Source organism: Amyelois transitella, chromosome 25 (genome assembly GCF_032362555.1).
Source record: "Amyelois transitella isolate CPQ chromosome 25, ilAmyTran1.1, whole genome shotgun sequence".
Classification (NCBI taxonomy): Eukaryota; Metazoa; Arthropoda; class Insecta; order Lepidoptera; family Pyralidae; genus Amyelois; species Amyelois transitella.
Window position 1 is genome coordinate 5383802 of NC_083528.1, and position 24981 is coordinate 5408782.

The following is a 24981-nucleotide window of genomic DNA, read 5'->3' on the forward strand; positions in this document are numbered from 1 at the left end:
GAGGGTTGGAAAATTTCCATTTTCTTACGTCTTTGCATCGCACTCCGCAGCAGTTTTTGATTAACGGACGGCAAGGGGGCGAAATTTCATTATATATTCATCCCCCCCCCCCCCCTTAAAGCTTATTTACTTGTGGTCGGGTGGTATTGTGCAAAGTTTTTCTGGTAATTTTGTGTAATGTCGGCGAGATGGTGTAGGTAAGTCAAAATGGGAATGGAATTGGGTAATTGATAATAATTGTAGTAGCATTTCATTGGTTAATTAAATATTTTGTTTCATTATTCATAGTTATGAAGACAGACTCTCTTTTGGGTTAGAATTACCTGTACAATTTGTCAAAAAAAAAAAATCTTTAGAAAATATGTATCAACAATTTTTTACCAAAATTTTATATAAGACGAAATATTGGATATTGAAAGAAAGAAAAATATTTTATTTGATATCACAAACTTAACTATACTAAGTAACATATTTTACAATTTGTGCGTTTTTGTGAATATTGTGTTTCTTTTTCCTCCTGGCTATTGTCCTAGTTGCATCCTCATCCTGTCTGTGTCCTGTATGCCTGTAACCATGGATCCTGGATTGGTTGACATTTAAATAGTGACAGGTTGCCAGCCCATCGCCTACTAGAGGAATCCTAAGTTTATAAACCTTTCCCCTTATCGCCTTTAACGACAACCATGGGAAATTTTAATATGCATACATACATTCATATAATCACGTCTATATCCCTTACGGGATAGACAGGGCCAATGATGATAGAATTGAGCTTCAAATAGTGACAGGTTGCTAGCCCATCGCCTAAAAGATGAATCCCAAGTTTGTAAGCCTATCCCTTAGTCGCCTTTTAGGACGTCCATGGAAAAGAGATGGAATGGTCCTATTCTTTTGTTAACGGTGCCGGGAACCACTTGGCACATAATATGTAAGTATATATTAAAAATTATATTTTTTATGTTTATAATTCATCATTATAACTTCAAACTAAAACTACTTATAAATAAAAGATGATTACAAACTAAAATTAAATTTACAATTTGTACAGTCCCTGCATCAACTTGCGTGTGTGCCCAGAAGGCTGGCAGCATTGCCGTAACTAGTACATACATAAGTTTGTGCTTCTGTGTTCTCAACAATTTGTAGGTAGGTACAGTGAGATCTATAATACGGTTATTATAAACCGCATGTAGGGATATTGTTAACCGCGTCTTATTCGCGGCATGTAGACGGTACATACTCGTAATCTGCTGTGGCTTTACTCGCATACATATACATTGCCGTGTGGTTCCCGGCACCTATACAAAAAAAATATAGGGTCCTATTCTTTCCTATGGATGTCGTAAAAGGCGACTAAGGAATATGCTTACAAACTTGGGATAATTTTTTTAATTATAAAACCAAATAGCTGAAAGTGGCCATTCAGTCTTTTCAAGACTGTTGGCTCTGTCTACCCCGCTAGGGATATAGACGTGACCATATGTATGTATGTAGTATATACATATACAAGGGTATTCCCGAGGCTACGGCTATTAAGCGAAAAATCCATTTAAGTTTTAATTCCTGGGATATGGGAAATGTCTCTCTTAGCGAAAATAATAACTCTCTACTCTATTATTCTATTGTATTGCTCTACTCTATTGAGGGAAAGACCCGTGGATGTCGTAAAGGGCGATAACAGAAATAAGCTTTTTTAACGGACTCGTTCTCAATTCAACCGTAGGTTTTTTTTAACAATGCAACATTTTTGCATTCTTCACGTCTAAGAGAGAGAGGTGAGAATCTATAGAGTCCTATCCCTTATTCACCCTTACGTAGGTATAGAAAAATTTTCGCTAAGGTTTTATATCGAAGGTGAAAAATGTCGTTTCTTAAAATTTTGTCAGCTATTCGACGATAGATGGCGCTAGTAGTTGAAAAGCTTCAAGACACCGTATTGTAATAAAAAACACAATTATTTTCTAGAAATTATGAAAAAAATATAAGTTTAATTGATTTTTCTGGTAATATATAGATTTTAACTTGAAAATAAAGAATACTAAAAATAAATGCGAGTGTAGTTCCAAAATGCGCCAGTAGGGGTAAGCTGCCAAGTTTCCTTAAACAATACACAGATGGCAGCACTGTAGTACCAACATTTATTTCACTGTGGCTTCCATGGTCAAAAGATCTTTCACACCCTGGTTATAGTAAAGTACATGTAGTTTCATTTAATAGGAACATTCAAAGATAGTTGTAAAAACAGATGGAAATAAGGATATTCATGTAGTGTCATATGGTTCACAGCACATTAGAATAGGAATTCCTTTCCCGTGGATGTGGTAAAAGGCGACTAAGCGAATAGACAGTTGTTAACGCTTCTTCTGCACTGACGCCTTGGAAGCGGCAGTAAACTTAGTTTTAAGTAATTTATTTGACGTCAACCAATGTTGTGAAACCAAACGTTTTGACAATTATTACCTACCTAAGCGATATGAAGTATCCTATAATAATGAATAAACACTTTTAATTTTGAATTTTTTTTTGAGACTCACATTCATCTAGTGTAAGGAAATCTAATCAGGTAACTGTTTATACTTCTTCCACCTGCTGTAAGTCATGATTACATCCTCACATCTCTGGAGAGGAGCACGGATTTCGCATCTGACAAAGATACCTACAGGATTGGGTGAGTCAGGTTTTGACACGAAGCGACTGCCATCTGACCTCCGCAACCTTTGCAGGGGGACATAACCTGTACTGGATCATGATTAAACATCCAGTTGCCTGAATGTGAAGATTACATACATAGATATAATCGCGTCTATATTCCTTGCGGGGTAGACAGAGCCAACAGTCTTAAAGATACAAACTTTAGATTCTTCATTTAGACGATGGGCCTGTCATTATTTGAATCTCAACAGCTGAACGCGGCCTGTCAGCTTTGCCAGACTGCTGGCTCTATCTACCCCGCAAGGGTAAAAAAGTGCATATGAAATGAAAAGATAAATGGTGTCAATTTAAAAGTGAAAAAAAATACACGTATGTCATTCATAGACATATCTGCATAAATAAGAATATAGATAAACATATATAAATATTATTTACACGAGTGAGGGATGATAAGTTATAGATGAGTTATAGTCACACCCCCGGCACCACTATAGTATGAGAAATAAATAAATATAGGTACATACGGGACAAACTACACAGATTGAGTTAGCTACAATGTAAGTTCGAGACTTGTGTTACGAGATACTAACTCAACGATACTATATTTTCTAATAAATACTTGTATAGATAAACATCCAAGACCCAGACAAATCAGAAAAAAATCTTTTCTTATCATGCCCTTGGCGGGATTTGAACCCTGGACCTCCGGTGGCACAGACAAGAGAGGTCGTAGATGAGGACGCAACCAGGTCTAACGCTAATCATGACTTCCTATATAACCATTACAGTGGAAGGAACGGTCTTTAAAACGGACACAGAATCCTTTTAAAGAACAGAACGAAACGCTATTCAAAATGATCACCCTCCCCAAAAGATGCATCAGCTGAAGAAATTCTTCTAATATAGGTCACCTGCTCATAAGAAGGACTTTGCATTCTTTACTCATTATTTCAATTTTTGCAGGATTCCTCACTAAAGTTTCCTTACCATAATAGCCGCAGTTAGCAATTAAATTTGCAACTCAGAAAAATCGTTTTTCCTATGACAAATTACGTACAACTCACATTAATAGCCTTTTCCACGAGTACGAAAAACAATCACACAAAATGTGTATGAAATAAAATGACTGCATGGGAAATTAACTTTTTAATTGGAAATTTTCTCGGCTCGTGTGAACGGCCATTTTCGTTTGGAATAATGTTCGTGTAAGGTTGTGTAAATCTTTGTAAGACGTCTCTATATTATAAAAATCATAGTTTAAAAGTAGTAAAACATGTTGAAATTCGTCACTATATGTATTTGGGCCCTTGGTTGTGTACCTCAATTAACAAATTGTAAGTAATTAATTTTAATTAAAAAAAAAAATCGAACCAAATAATTGATGATACGGTTTGAACTTATTTCTTCTGGCTATAATCCCGGTTTCATCCTCACCACTCTGGAGAGGAGTCTGGAGTACAGCCTTTATCATGAACCCTGGATTGGTTGAGTCAGGTTTTTGTAAGAAGCGATCATACACGAAGCGAGAATGATATACGGTTCGAACTATAAGTTATTATTCTTTGGCACTTTCTAACTATACGATATTGTATAAGTGTATAATATGTATTGGTATTCGTTATGATTAGAGGGAGAAAAGAAGCTATAACAATTACAAATAATAAAATGTAATAACTAATTGTTTGTACGTAGTTTAAAGAAATTAAACAATTTAGGCATAGTAATAAGTTTTAGAGGTATACTTTGATCTGTTTTACTTTTCCCGCACGGAAATGTGATTTTACGATTGAAATTCATGATTAAAAAGCGCACCCTGGGCTCCAGAGAGGATGTGACCGGGATTTACGTCAGGGGGACGAAGTTCTGTGAGATCTAAGAGACGAGGTCAAGAAGGTCATAGATATAAGTGACGTGATATAATGGGGGAGTGGGGTAACTTGAAAGACTCAAAAGGTCAAGTAATAAGCTTCTTCTGAGTGATGAAATGATCTTACGAAAAACGATCGTAAGGAAACCTGCGTTCAGACAACTGAATGTGTTACCATGATCTGAAATGGATTAGGTATCCCTGGTAATACGGACTCACACAAAAGAACCTCACGTTTTTGTTCTTCACGGACTGGATAGGACCATTATTCAGAAGCCTAACGCCACGTTTAGCTAGATGGTTTAATTATGGAATTGAGATTCCAAGATTGTGAGAGGTTGCTAGCCCAAAACCTATAAAAAAATCCTAATTCCCTTTATATTTTTTCCAATCCTGACTCATGGTTAAAGGCGGATTCTGGGCTGTTCCCCAGGATGGAAGCATTCACGACAAACGCTACGAGAATGATAATGGCTATTTTTAGATCTTAATCTATTTACAGCATTTAACGTTATAATAATACCAGTGTCAGACTCCCAATCTCTATTTGCAAATCTCAAAAAGTTACAATCACCAAAACATGCAACAAGAGATCAATACTCAAAACTTGACATTGAAAGTTACGAAGAACCTACTGATATACCAGATGTCGATAATCTCGATTTACAAGAAGAAAGACAGACTAATATCAATAGAGAATTAGATAATGTTAACATAAATGACGAAAGGAGTTTTAGACAAGAAAGAAGAGAAGATTTTTATGGTAGAGCGGACAATTTTGGAGAAGATAAGATTGTAGGAGGTACTGAAGTTGATATAAATTTGTATCCGTATCACGTGGCGTATGGAACCAACTGTGGTGGTGCTATCATTGACAAGAAATGGATAATAACAGCGGGACATTGTGGGTAAGACAATATTTGAAAATTGTTGTATATTTAGATTTGGAGAAAAGAGTAGTGTGACTAATAGATTCTTTTACAGCGAGGGAAAATATTAGTATGCCTGCAATTTCATCCACTGGTAGGTTAGAGAGATAAGAATTGATTCGTTTAAAAACTTACCAACTCCTGGATCTTGGTGCCAGGTGGACCTTGAGTTTGTCAATAGAGTGGTGAGGATGTAACCAGGACTAACCTCAGAAGGTTGATGTTAATATTTAGGGTAGTATAAGCAAAAAAGGCCTCGCTAAGAAAAAAAAGCATTGATATGCATGAACAAGGAAGAGATTTGGTAAATTAATTAAGCATTAGTTTAATGACTAGTCATATGTAAGAATGTAAGAAATAAGAAAATTTGGAATTTAACCTCTCCATAGTCCATATATAAATTGTACCTCAGAGGGATACGTCAATGTACTATATTTTTTAAAACTAATGTCTACTTCAGTGAAATTTATGTGGCTTGGGTGATAAATTATGAATAGGTATATAAACGTGGTGAAGTAAATAGCTTAAATGTAAAAACATCAAATGAAAACGTTACCACAAAATTACATGAAATCGATAAGAATTTTATTGCCATTTCCGAAACATGCGTAATTTTAATGCTGATGCCTTATGTAACAAAGAAAAAGTTATTACAAAGCAGGATATAGTTGCGTGAATTATAAAATAGCTTTTTGTTAAAATTGTAGCTAAATTAAGGACGTCCTGGTAAAGGGTCAGGTCAAAAGTACCTGAAACCGCCGAGCTTGCATGAAGAGAGTTATGAATGTGGATAAAGCGAAGGAAGTATGCAGATGGAAAGTGGAAAGAGGTAGTCTCTGCCTTCTCCTCCGGGAAAGAGGCGTGATTTTATGTATGTAGCTTAATTTAAATTCTCTGTCCGTTTTCAAGACTGCTGTTTTAGAATTTTTCATTTTATCGTTCCGGGTTCGAATCCCGGCCAGGATTGGCTTGGTTGGTATAAAAAACAGTATCGTTCAGTAAGTATTTCATATCACAAGTCTCGAACTTCAAAGCAATCTGTGCAATTTGTCCAGTAAAAAATAAAACTAAAACTGAGGTTGAAAATACAATACTAATTGATTTATCATTTCCCGTTACTTCAAAGCAAGAAACCGTACATAAGGGTGGGTTCCAAGTACCTTAACCAGGGTCGGAAGATCATGGTCAAATCCAACCACATCCACCCAATGTGGGGGGCTTCCAACAAGGACCATCCTTTCGACTACGACTTCCAACTCTTGGAGTTGAACGAGAATCTGAAATTTGACTCGAACGTTCAGCCAGTGAAGATTGCTCACATTGAAGACATGACAATAGGGAAGGTAGTGACAGTCACTGGGTGGGGGAATACCGAAGAAAATGTAAGTTATAACCTAGTTAAAGGTGTGCAGCGAATTATTCACTGACATATAAAGTGCCGTGTGGTTCCCGGCACCAATAGAAAAAAGAATAGGACCACTCCATCTCTTTTCCATGGATGTCGTAAAAGGCGATTAAGGGATAAGGCTTGTAAACTTAAGATTCTTCTTTTAGGCGATGGACTATCAACCTGTCAATATTTGAATCTCAATTCTATCTTAAAGCCAAGTAGCTGAACGCGGCCTATCAGTCTTTTTAAGACTGTTGGCTCTGCCTACCCCGCGAGAGATATAAACGTGATGATATGTATGTATGTATGTATATTTCCCGTGGATCTCGTAAAAGACGACTTAGAGATATGCTTATACACTTAGGATTCCTCTTTGGGATGGACTAGCAACATGTTACTATTTGAGTCTCAATTCTATCATAAAGCCATTCAGCTGAATGTAGTCTTTTAGTCTTTTCAAGTGACACAGACGTGCCCATATGTTTGTATGTATTAATGTCGAATGAAGTCTTAAATGAAATAATATATGATTAAACGAACTTCACAAGTGAAGTTCGATCAATATTATATGATTCGCTTCATTCGAAGATATATGGTTCCCCCCCTCGCCCTTTCCCGAAAGCAAAGTTTTGCATCGTCTCTATCTCTAAAAGAATGACGGTTGGAACAAGGAACGATGAGTGGTTGAATCAATCGATTTCATTTGACTTATCGATTTAAACATTGATTGCCTCTTAAAAAATCGTGCGTAGGCTATCTTGTAGACTAAAAGGACTACTAGTATTAAATACCTATATCTGAAGAATGAAGCGAAGAAATATAATAACCAAATTGGCAATTGTTCAAGTACATTTACAAAGTTAACCGTTACGGGATGGTTAAAAAGCTATCGGCTAAACCTATCCTCGCCTTCCTATTAACCTATATGGTTAACTTATGGCGGTAATCTATTGCATCTTAAAATTAAACTTGAATAAACGATTTCTGTTAGGCTCGGGGCATAGTGGGGTTTTGTTAGTATTCCTTCTTCGTATATACATACATATGGTCACGTCTATATCCCTTGAGGGCTAGACAGAGCCAACAGTCTTGAAGAGACTGAATGGCCACGTTCAGCTATTTGCCTTAATGATAGAATTGAGATTCAAATAGTGACAGGTTGCTAGCCCATCGCCTAAAAAAATCCCAAGTTTGTAAGCCTATCCCTTAGTCGCATTTTACGACATCCATGGGAAAGAGATGGAGTGGTTCTATTCTTTCTTGTATTGGTGCTAAACTCCTTCTTTGTCCTAATGTAATTCCCGGTTACATCCCCACCTCTTATTACTGTGATCCTGAATTGGGTAAGTCACTTCCGTCTGAACTCTGAAGACTCCTTTGCAGAGGAACCTTACCTATGTTAGTTTTGGTACATATATATATCACGTCTTTATTTCTAAGGCAAATGACAGAACCTCGTGGTCTTCTTAGTCTCGCAAAAACTGAAAGACCACGCTCAGTAGGATAGCATATGATCGAATTTATAATTATAATCATTTATTCCTTGAATATGGTTACAATATAGGTCTTAAGTATTAATTTATAGTGACATATTTCTTTTTTTGGTACAAAAAATTAGACGGGAGTCGCTTCCGATAAAAACCTACATTTTTACATAAAGTCATTACAAAAGTCTTGAAAAGACTGAAAGGCCGCGCTCAGCTGTATGGCTTCATAGTGGAATTAAGATTCAAATAGCGACAGGTTGCTATCCTATATTGCTATAGGCTACAAGAGGAATCCGAAGTTTATAAACCTATCTATTTGTCGCCGTTCATCCATTGGAAAGACTTGGAGTGGTTCTTTTCTAAAGTGCCTACCTATAAAAACCTGTCTTACTCAATCCAGTTATCATGACCATTGGGCGTACCCAGGGCTCCAGCTAAGAAGATTTGTATGTATAGAAGAACCCAGGGCCAAAAACTACAAACATACATAATATCACGCCTTTTTTCTGGAGAGGTAGGCAGAAACTTCCTTCCACTTGCCACGATCTCTGCATACTTCTTTCGCTTCATCTACATTACATACTTCATGAAAGCTCGGCGATTTTGGCGCTCTGGGAAAAACTAGTTTTACTATGTTATACCAGTGTATCATCAACTGAAAATTTACTTATACATTTAGAAATAATTTGCATAGGCTCTTGCAATTATTCTGGAATTCGTTTAATTATAATGTGACTGTTATTTATAATTCTAAACTATTCTGAGGTGTGTTGTAAGATGTTATATTGTTTTCGTTATAAATTATTACTTACTTGCTTTTAAAGCTGCGCGTGCGCAATTTTAGCGCTACCTACGAAGCACGCAGGTTTTCACGTCGCAAATACCACGGGAACTATTATTTTTATCGTGATAAAAAGTACCGTAAGTCCTTCTCCAGAATCTAAATTATATATCAACAATATTGAAAACTAAACTATAGTCGATAACTCGTGAAGAAACAGTAAGCGAGTTTGTTTGTGTTGATGTCAGAGTCATTGTTACTATGTGAGATTTAAAAAAAAGGGAACTTTTAACGTTTGCCTTTATCAAATCAGGGACAGCGAAATGTTAGGTCTAGCAGTACTCTGAACTGACAAGGTTGCATGAACAAAGATGGATAAAGTGAAAGTTAAGTAAATAGAGAATGTGGCAAATGGAAACATGTAGTTTCTGCCTACTCCTTTCAGGAATGAGAAGCGTGATTTTAATTTAAAATCTTATATTTAAAGGATAGGGATATAAGAGATAAGGCTTATTAACTCGCGATTCTTTTTTTTCGGCGATGGGCTAACAACCTGTCACTATTTGAATCTCAATTCTATCATTGAGCCTGAGCGTGGCCTATCATTCTTTTCAAGACTGTTGGCTCCGTCTTCCTTGCAAGGGACTGTATGTATATATGTATGTATTTTATTTAAAAACAACTTATTTATTCCAGGGTCCATATTCCAATGTGTTGAGAGCAGTAAGGGTACCAATAATATCCAAGGAAAACTGCCAAAGGGTGCCGTACCCTTATTTCAGAGGAGCCTTAACTTCTAGAATGTTCTGCGCTGGATTCTCAGAAGGGAAAAAGGACGCTTGCCAGGTAGATATACCGGGTCTGAGTCTGACTCGTGGAAACGAGTTAACATTTTAGAATTTTTGGACTCTTCTTTATGGGCGACCTGTTACTAACTGATTCATAATTCTGACCGACATATAAGCTATGTTTTCAATGCATGAAGTTTTTTGTTCCAACACACTCCAGCAGAGTTAGCATAGCACGCGTGTCGGGGTTAATTCTTACTGACATATAAGCTATGCTTTCAATGCATGAAGTTTTTTGTTCCAACACACTCCAGCAGAGTTAGCATGGCACGCGTGTTGAGGTTTTTATCACGCGATAAACTATCGCTGTCACGTCATGCATGCTATGGCATAGCCCCGCTGACCTGGAGCGGTCACCATTTCATATGCTCGCTTCAACAAATCGTCGTCTCAGAAGCACGAGGGGAGCCATAATTGGGTTGCGTTCAATTCCAAAACTTGCCGAAGGCGAGTGCTGTACGGCTGTGGAGGGTTCAAATCCGAATGATTGATGTCGTTATAGGCAAGTTGGACCGTTGGAATATAGCACCCATGTATGGTACCATAAATTTTACATTGAAAGATAGATAAACTATTTATTGCATCAAGAAAAAAAATATAAATGATAGAAAAAAACGTGCAATCTCTTCCAGTCAATACATACATCAATGACGATTTACAGGGTAATCAGTATACCATTAAGCTCAAATCATGACCAGGGCCATGAGAAACGAACTGTCTGTAATTGTCCTGGGACTTAAATGTTTATCTATATAAGTATTTAATATAAAATAGTATCTTTGAATTAGTATCTCCTAACACAAGTCTCGAATTTACTTCGAGGCTAACTCAATATGCGTAATCTGTCCCGTATGTATTTATACATACATACATATGATCACGTCTTTATCCCTTATGGGGTAGACAGAACCAACAGTCTTGAAAAGACTGATAGGCCACGTTCAGCTGTTTGGCTTAATGATAGTATTGAGATTCAAATAGTGACGGGTTGCTAGCCCATCGCCTAAAAGAAGAATCCAAAGTTTATAAGCCTATCCCTTTGTCGCCTTTTACGACATCCATGGGAACGAGATGGAGTGGTCCTATTCTTTTTTTTATTGGTGCCGGGAACCACACGGCACTATGTATTTATTTATGTTTCCAGGGTGACTCCGGAGGTCCTGCAGTAGCCTATGACAGAATCCTGGGCATGGTGTCCTTCGGGTACGGATGTGCCACACCTGGTTCCTATGGAGTGTACTCCAAGATCGCCAAAGTGAGGCCCTGGATCGAAGAAGTGACGAAATTAAAACTCGATTAGTGGTACTTTTGGCCAATTTTTTTTAAAATAAAGTTGATTGAAAATTGTGTTCTTTAATAACTAGCTTTTACCCGGGGTGATATGAAATACCCATTTTACCCGTTATTACGGGAATTTTCAGAAAAAAATATGTAAATTTACGATAGGTTTTTTTTTATTAACTGTTCAGTACTATGTTCAATGCACTGTTATCTGTTATTTTAATTCTTAAAAAAAATTAAATATATGTAAATATCCACAATAAATTCGTTCGTCACATTTGAACTTACATTTAAGATTGATTTAATTTATTGTTTTCTTTCTTTTATTAAGTTTAATAATAAAACTATGATACGTAAAAACCAGACCAGACTCCGCAGCACGCATAGATGCATGGAATGCGCGTGCGCAACATCGTTTTTATCGAGATTATTGAAACGGGACAGCGATAGTTTTTCCCGTAAGTATTTATTATAAAATATGTTCAGTTTATCTAATATACGAGTATGTACTCGTATTAGATAAACTGAAGACCCGGGACAATCAGAGTAATGATTCAGAGTTCCATATCATTAATGATAGTGATGATAACATTATATGCCAAATAGGTAATGTTGCGCCGTCGATAAAGATTTCAAAAACATAATTAAGCATTCTATATACTGAAGTACGTTCTAAAGAGCCATTTCAGTTTAATCCTTTTGGCACGATAAGATTCGTCCTCAGACAATAATTTGACATTTGCTGTAAAATTATTAGGCTGTAGTCAAATGTATTTTTGTCGGGTCATGGTTCCTGGCACACTACAATAGAAACACTATATCTCTTTCCCATAAATGTGGTAGAAGATGACTAAGGAAATAAACATAACCATTACCTGCGGCTTTACTATCAACCAATATTGATTCGTAATCAGACAGAAGTTTTTTTTTAATAAATTTCCAATTAACAAGTTTTAAAAGAATATTGAAAAAATTATTGAAGACTTACATACATATAATCATGTTTATATCCCTTGCGGGGTAGACAGAGACAGGGGTAGAAGGAGATGGAGTGTTTGTGAATAATTAAATAAATAATAACAAAAAAATCCCTTGCAATGATTGCAGAGGTCAGACAGGAGTTGCTTAGTGTTAAAATCTGACTGACCTATCATAGTTCTAGGCACATCCCGGGCTCCTCTCAAACATTATAAATTTGAAACACAATATCTGCAGAATTAGACAAATTGATTTCTGACCACATACGTGGAACTAATCAGCGGCTCTATATAGAACATTTCACCATTTTCCGTTCTAGTGAGATTTTGGCGTTTAACTATCGTATTTGTTTACAAACAAATCTGAACTTTAAAAGAATAACTGTAAGGTTCAATTTACATTCAAATCGAAGGGAAGTGCCTAGACCCAAATTTATTATGGCGGATTTTGTATTGGTAAATAGCATAAACAGTTTCGTTAATTAATTGTGTTTCGTTATATTAATTTGTTTGTTTAAAATCATGCCCCTTTCCCGGAGTGGTAGGCAGAGACTACATCGTTCCAGTTGCCACGATCTCTGCATACTTCTTTCGCTTCTTCAAATTCATAAGTAGGTATATTCATGCAAGCTCGTCGGTTAAGAGTACTCTGAGTAATCTGACCTTTCTCCAGGACGTCCTGGATTTGATCAAGAAAATTTTGTCTAGTCTAGGTCTTCCCCTTTCAATGTTCCTATTAATAGTCACTCTTCTTGGAGGCTCTTCTCCTTCTCTTACTCAATCTCTCTCTCTCATCATCTTCTACCATCACGGTTCCCAAATTAGTGTGAATTGCAAACATTGCCTTGGAATTACTTAGATCTAGTCTTTAATGTTAATGATAACGTCTATATCCCTGGTGGGGTAGACAGAGCCAACAGTCTTAAGCCATTAATTAATATTTAACCATATAGCTGAACGTGGTCTTTGAGTATTTTCAAGACTGTTCGCTCTGTCATAATGATAACGGTGGTTATTATTCCCACTTTCTTATAAATTGAAAGAAAAAAAGTTAATTGTACAGTAACCAAATACGAAGGTGTCATGGCAAATGACAATGGCGTGCAGTGCCATAGAAAACTTCACAAAAAAAAAAACTATCAAAACTAACAAACAACGGAGTAAAAAAAAAACATTTGAAAAATCGAACGCGGCAAAACGTTTCGCAATCAACAAACGCCATACATTTTTAATCTGTACCAGTAATCCCTGGCAGAGACAAATTCGTCATCGGAGATGCATGTCGAAAAATACTCGAAAAACCATTTTCCATTTTTCGCCGACCCCACCACCACCACCCATTTACCGAACAGCACATAACACCCCATATATTGTTTAATGTAATTATCCTCGATACCGTATAAAATGTTGATTTGTGTGTGTGTCTTCCATGTGTGTGTAAGTGCAGTTTGGTTGTATGCGTTTATTTTATCTACAAACTGAGTTTGCCCTGTATTGACGTAGGGTGGGAGGAGTGCCCCCCTCTTTTTGGGGAGCTGATGACGATGACTGCGAGTCTGCGCAGTGCTAGAAAGAGAGGGCGATACAAAAAGTTCTGTACCTAGATAGCCTAGGTATAGCGTGATATATAGTTGTCATTAAGCGGAATCGCCCGTTATTAAGGAATTCCATGTAATTAATTTAATGATTTTGGCTCGTTTATTCGGATTATGTTTTATTAATGATTAAGCTAGGATACATAGTTTTGATTGGATGAAAAAAAAAGATGAGTGATTACAATAAAGTTAAAATTTGGGGCATGTAGAATTTTACATTACATAAAAGCTGGTTTCAGACCCCGTTGCATAGCCGCGCGGAAAACTATCGCTGTCTCGGTTGATGACAAAATAAAAAGTGAAACAGCTATAGTTTCTCGCGCGATAAAAACGGCGTCGCGCGTGCCATTCTACGAGGGCAGGAGCGAAGATGTGAAGCCATCAGCCCAAAATGGAATAAAAATTGAGACTGAGACTGACTAGTCGTGTCAATAGCTGTCTGTCTGACAAATAAAGCGTGATACCTAAGGTCAAATCTTACCTCAGCCACGCATTAATGAGTTAGGTCAAAGTTTATAGCTTACCGATGCTCTTACGGCGAGGGAATCGTGAGGAAACCTGAACTTTTGGGCGCCTTTTCGAGTCCCTTCGTGTCAAAACCTATCACAATCCAGGCTCAAAGTCAAAGGCGCACCCTGGGCTCTCCAGAGCGGCGACGGTGTTACCGGGACTAAAATATTGATGTATGAAATAAAAGATCCTAAGTAAAAAGAAAAATTAAAAAAAAAGATGAATGTAATCGTATAATACTCGTAAATTCTGTTATAATTTTGCATAGATATACATACATAAAATCACGCCTTTTTCCCGCTGGGGTAGGCAAAGACATCTTCCAACTTTGCACGATCTCTGCATACATCTTTCGCTTCATCCACATTCAAAACTCCCTACACTCGGCGGTTTCGGGTACTCGGCTTGACCTGACCTTTTGCCTGGACGTCCTTAATTTGGACTACATGAGCTGACATGATTATAATTTTGAAAGTTTCCATGGCAGCGAAACCCCGGACTAATAGTCTAGCTTAAAATATTTCAGTACAAATTATCAGTACGTAACATTTGCAAATGAAATATCATTGGAATTACATTGAACATGGCACAACTTGCCGATTAATATATTAATTTCTGTCAATTTTTCCGTCTACCGCCATTTTCACGAGGCTTACGCGTTGATGCTGCATGAAGTACAGTCAGCATACAAATTATCATCATCATACAAATATTATCAATGCGAAAGTTTGTGAGTAAGTCAAGATGTCAGTATGGATGTTTGTTACTCTTTCACGCAAAAGCTACTGAACCCATTACAATAAAATTTGGCATGTAGGTAGCTGAAGACCCTGAATAACATATAGGCTACTCGGAGTTCCCGCGGGATTGATAGGGTTTCCATGCGGACGAAGTCGTGGGCGGCCTCTAGTATCACTACATAGTATAAAACAAAGTCGCTGTTTTAGTCTGTTTGTCTGTATGCTTAAATCTTTAAAATTACGCAACGGATTTTGATGCGGTTTTTTGTAACAGGTAGAGTGATTCAAGAGGAAGGTTTTTATGTATAAATTTTGCACCCGTGCGAAGCCGGGGCGGGTCGCTAGTTAAATATAAATCATGAATGAAAGTGTGAATAAATTAATAAATATCAACTTAAAGACGTACACTGCTAAAATATAGGCCTCCCCCAATGACTTTCACCTCTCTCTGTCAGAGACGGCCTGACTCCAACGTTTCCCCGCGGACTTCACCGATATACATACATACATACATATGATTACGTCCATATCCCTAGCGGGGTAGACAGAGCCACCAGTATTGAAAAGACTGATAGGCCACGCTCAGCTGTTTGGCTTAGTGATAGAATTGAGATTCAAATAGTGACAGGTTGCTAGCCCATCGCCTAAAAGAGGAATCCCAAGTTTATAGGTAAGCCTATCCCTTAGTCGCCTTTTACGACGTCCGTGGGAAAGAGATGGAGTGGTCCTATTCTTTTTTGTAATGGTGCCGGGAACCACACGGCACTTCACCGATATTGTCAGTCCATTTTGCAGGAGGCCATGCCAAATCAGGATCTTGGTCAAAAGGCGCGCCCCGGGCTCCTCTCCAGGGAGGTGAGGATGTAACCGGGAATCGCAAGGAGGAGGAAAATCGTAGACACGTATGTTGTAGGTAACCTTTATTATTTATTGTACTTAAATATTAACAGGCAAAGCCAGCTGGCATACATATGGATATGTATGCCATATGCAACGGTTGCCAATACTTGTTTGGTGAAAGAAAAAAAAATCAGTTTTTTTATTGTACATACATACATATGGTCACGTCTATATCCCTTGCGGGATACACAGAGCCAACAGTATTGAAAATACTGAATGGACGCATTCAGCTATATGGCTTAATGATAGAATTGAGATTCAAATAGTGACAGGTTGCTAGCCCATTGCCGAAAAAGGATTTGGCAATGCAAGTTTGTAAGCCTATCCCTTAGTCGCCTTTTACGACATCCATGGGAAAGAGATGGAGAAGTCCTATTCTTTTTTTGTATTGGTGCCACACGGAATATTTTTTATTGTAAAATATTTTATTTCCTTTTTTAAAATAATAGTGCTTTTCATTTGATTATTTCTCTCTTCTATTCTCATTCTATAGTATATATTCCCGAAACACTATACTTCCAAAATATATTAAAAATGCCTTTTTACCTAGTGTTTTGCTGACGCTACTCTGCTTTTCAACGCGTGCCCCCTTAAGCCTAGGGATTATTTGTCGCAATGAATACGATTACTACAGGTTCTGTGCTATCAACAAATGAACTATTTGTATGATTACATGAATAAATGAAGTGCAATATGTGCTCATTCCCTTTGTTAATTTTGTTTAGTACATAACATGGTCGAACTATATAAATGCAAAGTTTGTGAGGATTTAGGTTGTTTTTTTTATATTATAATTTGAGTGCGTTTGACTTCATACAGTTTACATATGAGTGAAGTTGCGTCCGGGCGTTAATATAATATAATATTTACATAAGTATTTGTGTAGAATTCCATTGTAATAGCTACAAATTTATCAGAAAAGTAACTTCAAAACTCGTGCACAAATTTCGGGCATTACCGGGTAATAACATACTTACACACCTTGAGAATGACGATTATATCATTATTACATTTACAAGTCTGTTAAAGATTTTAATGTAGCTATAAATAAATACACATAACACGTCTGTCATAGTAAATGCGACTAATAAGATTTTTAAGTCACACTTAATTTTTAAGTCGTATCGCAATCGTGTCGTTGTCGTGTCGTCTGTTGTAAAATGGCGCAGTCCAAACACGAAATAAGGAATTTTGGACAACAACGCAATTTCACGAATTGCTGAATGAGCAGCGGAACCAGGGACTTCATGTCTGGGTGCTATCCATACATACATACATATGGCCACGTCTATATCCCTATCAGGGTAGACAAAGCCAACAGTCTTGAAAAGACTAAATGGCCACGTTCAGCTATTTGGCTTAATGATAGAATTGAGATTCAAATAGTGACAGGTTGCTAGCCTATCGCCTAATAATGAATCCCAAGTTTGTAAGCCTATCCCTTAGTTGCCTTTTACGACATCCATGGGAAAGAGATGGAGTGGTCCTATTCTTTTTTGTATTGGTACCGGGAACCACACGGCACTGGGTGCTATGTAAGGCAATATGTATGTTTGTTTGTATGTATAGAATAGAATAGAATAGATTTATTTTCAAAATTGGATACAAGATATCATTTATTGACGTCACATCACTTAAATCTTATAATAACTACTACCGCTTCCAAAGCGCATGTGTAAAAAAGAAAGAGGTTTATCAAATTCGAACTCGAATCGGCACTAATCGTTGGGCTACATCAAAGCTTAACCCATTGATGTAGGTCAGGGTTAAAAGCCATCAAGAAAGAAATATTAGAACCTCGCTGTTATGAAATAGAGTAATCGCTGTTATAAATAGAGAAATAATTTGTCTTTTTTTACATTAATTATTAGATTAGTTTTTTTTTTTATCGTGTGTATATCCTTGCCCGAGCAAGCTAAAAGAATTTGCATTATTTTCACAAACCTTGAAAAAAACTTTGAAACGATTGACATTTTGCCAGAGCCAAATGTCAATCGACAAACGAAAGCGCCGACGTATGTATCTGTCTGTCTGTATGTATGATCATGCTTATCTCCGAAAGAACTGAACCGATTTACTTGATACTTTCACCAATTGCTTTGTTTTAACTCAGAAAAATATTTAAAGTTGGCAACTGAATTTGTAACCACGATCGATCCAATACGGGTAAGGTTACGAGGTCAGAAAAGAGAAGCTTCGTTTGGAGTCGAGGATCCATGGTCAAAGGCATACCCCGAACTTCTATCTAGAGTGATGAGGATGCAACCGGGACTAAAGCCAGGATAAGAAGACGAAAGAAAGGAAGAGGTTGAGATTTTAACGCCGCACCGAAGCTAGAACGTGGGACTTTGTAATTCAGAAGCGAGACCACTGCACCATACACACACAATCTTAGGGTTCCCTTGATTAGTCCATTAATTCCCCCTGGCCAGTTGTCAAACATCACACAGAACCACTCCCAAGTTATCAGGCACGAAAACTACATACATTACATATTATATCTCTACATATGTAAAAGTAACATACATTCAAGTGGACGCCCGATTATATACAAAACTTGTATTGATCCAGTGAATAACATTTGCTGAAATTAATAACGAAGTAATAGTTTATTCTAACTCCACCACCAAACAGGCACACACATACGCGCGATAAATTAAATTCCTGGTTTAGATTCCACGCTGGTGAACGTGCAGTATTATAATAAACACATGAAATCATTATTTGATGATTTCCAGGCGAGCGCGAGTCATTGGGATGGGGGGATAGGGTGGAGGGGGATTCCTCACACCCCTGGATGGAGATCGGCCCATTGCAGCAGGATTGCAACCTTCCGGAGTTCCGGCATCAGTGTGATCGGCGAGGCTGGCGTCGTCGCGTGCTACCACCTACGCAACGCGCAAAAAAGCCTACGCGCCAATTAAAAAAAAAAACTAAAACATCCACCAAACAAACAAAATATACAAACGGCCTAAAATTCAAAACAAAAATTTAAAATAAAAAAAAAAGAATAAAACGTTCGAAAAACCAAATTTTTGGTTCGAAATTCAAAATTGCGCGCATGCGTCCGGTCCCGCTGCCGCCCGCCGTCACATTCAAGAATAGGTTTATGCAATAGACTCTTTATAAGTTTCCCACATAATCAAATAGTTGTTAAGTGACTTTATAAACAATAGTATTCAGCAACACTTGAACTCTTACCATAGACTCAACAACCGGTTTCATTTTTACAAACTGTTAAACTAGTGTAAGGCAACTGAGGGTTGCTCGGCTCGGATTTGTTGTGAAAGGGCTACTGTAACATCCACGACCATCCGGGAAGAGCTACCTGAACCAGAGGGTGAAGAAGAAGAGAAAGAAGATCTATGAGAAGATGCAAGAGAAGATCATGGCATTCTAGATGCAAACAACAATAAGTTAAATGCGGAAGAGGCATAAAACAGCCAAGATTTCATAGCAGAAGGGAATCTAGCACAATCAAATAGCAACTACCGCCATTTGACGATAAAGCAACACGTTTTTTCGCAATAGAACAAGTTTTAAGTTTATATCAACCATTATTACAAGGAAACAATAGAAAAGAGAATTTAAATGTTTAAGTTCTTTAAGTACATTTAAACAACACTGGTTAATTTTGGAACTTTTCGATTAATTTACATTGATTTTTATATACAAACTCTCTATATATATCTAGTGAAAGTAATTTAGTGAAAACTCTGGACTACATATTAGGGCTAAGTGATATTTGAAACTTTTGGCAAATAAGTTTTGGAAGAATTTCGACCAATTTCATCTGCCGATTCAGATTGTATGGAAGATGAAAATAAATTGTTGAAACAAAATCTCGTGCCTTAAATTGGCCTTAAATTATAAGTAAAAAGGTAAGATAAAAAAACTACTCAAAAAAGTTACAAAAAAATCTAAATTTATCAAGTTTACCTACCTGTTGAAACGACTTCAAGATTTCTTTAATAGTACAAAATTAAAAGTAAATTAACGTTAAGAATTAGTTAAATGTTTGCGTTATTTCTATACCTATAACGTTTTATATGAGTATGATAAAATTTAACGGGCTTACAATATACAAGGACAAACTATAAAAGACAATACAAAAGCAGAAATAACAGAAGGTTAAGATACAGCAAGAACTAAGGGAAAAGAAATAACGCTTAGAAATAAGAAACAAAGAAGAAAAGAAAACATCAGCCAAGAAGAAGTCAAGAGACATAATTTAGACAAAACATTACTTGGAACACTAACTACTACATTCAACAATTTCAGGTGAGAAAAAACTTTTAATAATTCTTTATATACCTACATGTTATTTGTACTTTTTCCAAATGTCCTCTAAATCCTACGTAATTTTTTTATCTACCAGACAAATACTGATAAGTTCAAAGATTTCTTACTAAATAGTAACTTTCAATCAGGTACATAATATTTGCAGATTATGTATTTTCTTAAGAATGTAAGATTTTATTTTATCTAGTGTGGGTTTGAGGACAATGGGAATCAGTTCAATTTCATCAATCATCTTTCTGTGATAAAATTAATGTCTCTGATTGTATTTTACGTCTATTTTATTAATTTGAACAAAACACGGTTAATGCGCAGCATTTTTATTCTCTAGTAGGCGTCGTTCGTGCACCGCGTCATATTCTATATTTTATATATATATCTTGTGAAACGGTTGATTGTTTATCTCGCTCGCACTTTACCTAAAAAATATGTAGTCTCTCAACTTTATCTCTTTTGTCGTGTCAAAATGTTACTTTAACATGTTAGAATTCATCTTAAGATTATTTTATTACATCAAATCTTTCATCAATAACATCATCTTCATCTAAATCATCATTTTTACTAACGAAATCTTAAAAAAAATAATCAATAATGACTAAATCATCAGCATTGTAAATACTACGACGTACTAGAATCGACTGCCAAGAATGGCATAGAAACATTTGCTTCTAACTTTCGTTTTCGCAAGTCAAGTTCAGGTTTTGCAATGACTCGGGTGCATAGCGCATGCCCAAGTCATCGCAGTCATTGCCCAGCCAAATTATTGATTGCAGCCATGTTGGAAAACGGTGGGGACGTGGGGGTAGATCGTCATTTACCGACGATAGTTTTCACAACGGTCAATTACTAAAGGGGTGGCGGTGGGGTGGAAAAAATGCATCAATATGGCGTTCGCTCGATTTTGTATTAAATTCTGGCTGCGCGAAATTTATGTTAAGCTTCGGTTATATGGATGGGATATTTAATTATGTGATGCCAATGTCTGACGATTTGAGGCATGTCACGAATTTTTAAAAGCAGAATAGGGTAGTTCATGATTTGGTAGGTTGTCGGGAAACTTGAGTTTAAAAGAAGGCTGTATTAGAGTTTCTTCTGATTCTAAGATTGCATTTTAGAACTTATGAAAAAGAATTATTACGTTCTGTTGTTATTTTGTTTAATAGTACCAAAAAAGTCAGGTACCTATTTTCCCATACCTGGATCGACGTAATGAGTGGACACCGGGCTTCTCCTAAAAGAGGATGCAACCTTAAGAAACTCCAGGAGCCTGACTTCAAACTAACAAATATCATGATACTCAAACTTAGTAAAATCAGTTAAAAATTCAAGCCGAATAGGTGGTCCTTATAATCGTTAAGTCAAACTAATCATTGTTAATGATTGTCATCTAATGAATTCAATTTGCTTTACGGCAAAATGCCAAAGAATTTATGGGCTGTCTCTCACTGTGCTTCAAAATGTTGATGAACGACAACTTGATACTTTATCGTCATCATATCATCTGTAGGATGTCCACTGCCGAACTTAGGCCTCCCGAAATGGTATCAACTTTGCTCTGTTGGAAGCAAACTGTATCCAAAGGTTTTCCCGCGGACTTCACCAGGTTGTCGGTCCATCTCACGAGTGGCTATCTTACGCTGCGCTTTACTTGATTCTTAGTGTTTGTCCAAGAGGCGACCTTGTGAAGATTCCAATAAGATGATTTTAATATTGATTGAAAATTTTTTTTGCACTCTTAATTAATTAACAACAAACGCACACCTATAGAGCTGAGGTTTGAGATTTGAAGTTTGTCTTGTAGGTTCATTATGTGGTCGAGAGGTTTACTTAAGAGAGGATTTCCTGAAATTTCCGAACGTTAATTAACTGAAAATATTCAAAACAATAGAAAAGAGAAAAAAAAAAGGAAAAAAATATGGAAAGAGAGCAAGGGGAAGATCAAGAATAAAATATTTAGATCAAATAAGTAAGGGAAGAAGTAAACGCATCAACACACCAACAAATAAAAAATAACAGAGAAAAAATATGAATGACGGATGCTACACTTAACTCCACCGACAAGAGTTAGCTCTTAAATTTATGAGGAAGCTACAGAAAACTTGGAGCGCAGTGTGTGACAAGCCTTAAGGGACTGTCTGCAGAAAAACTACAATCAGGTTTTTCCGACGCGCCACTACATGCCGTCTTAATGACGTGGACGTAAAAACTTTAATTGTTAAAGTTTTATTTTGAACCCGCGTTAACGATATATTGCGAAAAATAACTACTCATTTTATAACTCTATTAATTTATTGGAAACCGATACATAGGTTTATTGTCCTTTTGTTTTATTGAAAAAGTAGGTGGATTTTAAAGTTACGTAATACGTCTTACATTTTGATTACTATGTGCCGTGTGGTTTGCGGAATTGTAAAATATGACCAATCTTTATCTTTCCCATGGATTTCGTTAAAGGCGACCAAGGCACGTTCGTCTGGTGCAGCTTTTACCATGATCCTAACTGAGTTTATTTCCCCTGCAACGGTTGGGGAGCTCAGGCGAATATCGCTTCTTGTAAAATCTGATTTACTAACTCCAGTAAGGCTCCTGTGAATGAATGAATGAATGATATATATAGAAATGAAAAGAAAACGAAAGGGAATCAAGGAGTAAAGAATATTATAAAAGAAAAAGCTCTCTATCTAACCCCATGGTAAACTTACATACATACATACATAAAATCACGCGTCTTTCCCGGAGGGGTAGGCAGAGTCTACCTCTTTCCACTTGCCACGATCTCAAGATCTGATGCATACTTCCTTCGCTTCATGCACATTCATAACTCTATTCATGCAAGCTCGGCGGTTTCGGGTAAACATAATGTTTGCTAATAGTGAAAAAATATTATTAGCCACAATATGCATAAACAAAATCGCGTTAATGTAAAAGAAGAAAACGTGGCGTGATTTTATGTATGCATGTAAGCATTCATTAGCTCCCATGCTGGTCCGCTAGCTAAGAAACATAGTGTATACCAGCTATTTCTCTTCCCCTGCAAATTGTAATAGTCAATTAAGGGAAAGGGCTTCTTATTTCGATTATGGGCTAGCAACATGTCCTATTTCAATATAAATAAATTTATTTATTTAGAACTTTATTGCACAAAAAAATGTACAAAAGGCGGACTTAATGCCGTTTGACATTCTCTACCAGTCAACCAGCTGACCAAACAGAAAAACTTTAAGTGGGTGGTGCGATATAGTGCACATGCATACTGCAAAATATTTACATTACAAAAAATGCATAAATACATAAAAATACATTATAAATACATAAAATATCAAATAAGGATGACCCATTATTGATCTGCCGAAGGAAGAACCCATTCACAGCATGTTTGAACGCAGAGCGACTAGGAGCTCCCCTAATCATTACTAAATTCCATCAATAAGTCATACAGCTGTTTCAGTCTTGGAAAGACTCTGTCTACCCCGGAAGACATAAAAAAAGTGTGTGTTTGAACGCAGCGCGACTAGGAGCTCTCCTAATCATTACTAAATTCCATAATTTACTCATACAGCTGGACGTGGTGTTACAGTCTCTGTCTACCCCGGAAGATGATAAAAGAGTGTATGTAAACATAGGTCCATAAGGCATATTTACAAAGCGCAGTGACACTTGCATCTTGTTCCGCGGCGAGGTATGCCGCGAATGAAGAATGCGCTTCGAGTAAAAACGACGTGTCGGGCCAATGCTACCGGCTTGACAGTGGCTCCACTTCAATATTATACATACATATGGTCACGTCTATATCCCTTGCGGGGTAGACAGAGCTACCAGTCTTGAAACAAGACTGAATGGCCACGTTCAGCTATTTGGCTTAATGATATAATTAAGATTCAAATAGTCACAGGTTGCTGGCCCATCGCCTAAAAATAATCCCAAGTTTGTAAGCCTATCACTTAGTTACCTTTTACGACATCCTTGGGAAAGAGATGGAGTGGTCCTATTCTTTTTTGTATTGGTGCCGGGAAACACACGGCACGAATATTATACTTAATTATATATCTCCTGGCTTTAAGTCCCGGTTGCATCCTCACCATTCTAGAGAGGAGCCCGGGGTTTGCCTTTGACCATGGAGCCACACCCACTTCACAACATTACTTCACTAGGCACATATTATAACGTCCCTCTATTTTTTCTGTCTGCACGTATGCGCTAATCTCGGAAAGTTGTGGACTGATTTCGTTTTGGTTGAAATGTTGGAAGAAGGGTTTTCTGGAGAAGGTTTATATGTATAAATGCTAGCCAGTGCGGGCGCTAGGATTTTATAAATAAACCTATAAAGCGCTATTATTATATGCTATGTATTCATCGCTACAAATGTAAATGTGTAATTTTAACATTTTCTTAACACAAGAAATGCGTTTGTGTGCTGTAATTATTTACTCAAATATATTACATACATAAATTCACGTCTGTATCCCTTGCGCGGTAGACAGAGCCAACAGTCTTAAAAATACCGAAAGGCCACGTTCAGCTGTATGGCATACTGATAAAATTGAGATTCAAACAGTAACAGGTATTTCAAAAGTTGTCCACAATAAGTTAAAAAAAAGTTATCACTTTTACACATCATCCTTTTTTAAAACCGGGAAAATAATAAGTAGAGCCACTTTCATGCACGTCGATTTTCTACCACCATTAAGTGAGTTTTTGTCAAAGAAAAATGCGTCTTATTACATT

The 24981-nt window shown here is 36.9% G+C and overlaps 1 protein-coding gene across 1 annotated transcript in view; it reads left to right on the plus strand.

Moving 5' to 3' along the window:
* LOC106143472 (trypsin-1-like) overlaps positions 1-11254 on the plus strand; it is a 28614-nt gene extending 17360 nt beyond the window's left edge. Inside the window, exons 2-5 of the mRNA XM_013345576.1 lie at positions 5022-5427; positions 6575-6830; positions 9803-9952; positions 11099-11254. Coding sequence (XP_013201030.1) covers positions 5022-5427; positions 6575-6830; positions 9803-9952; positions 11099-11254 — 968 coding nt within the window. The remainder of the gene's footprint in view (positions 1-5021; positions 5428-6574; positions 6831-9802; positions 9953-11098) is intronic.
* Positions 11255-24981: the final 13727 nt, after the last annotated feature.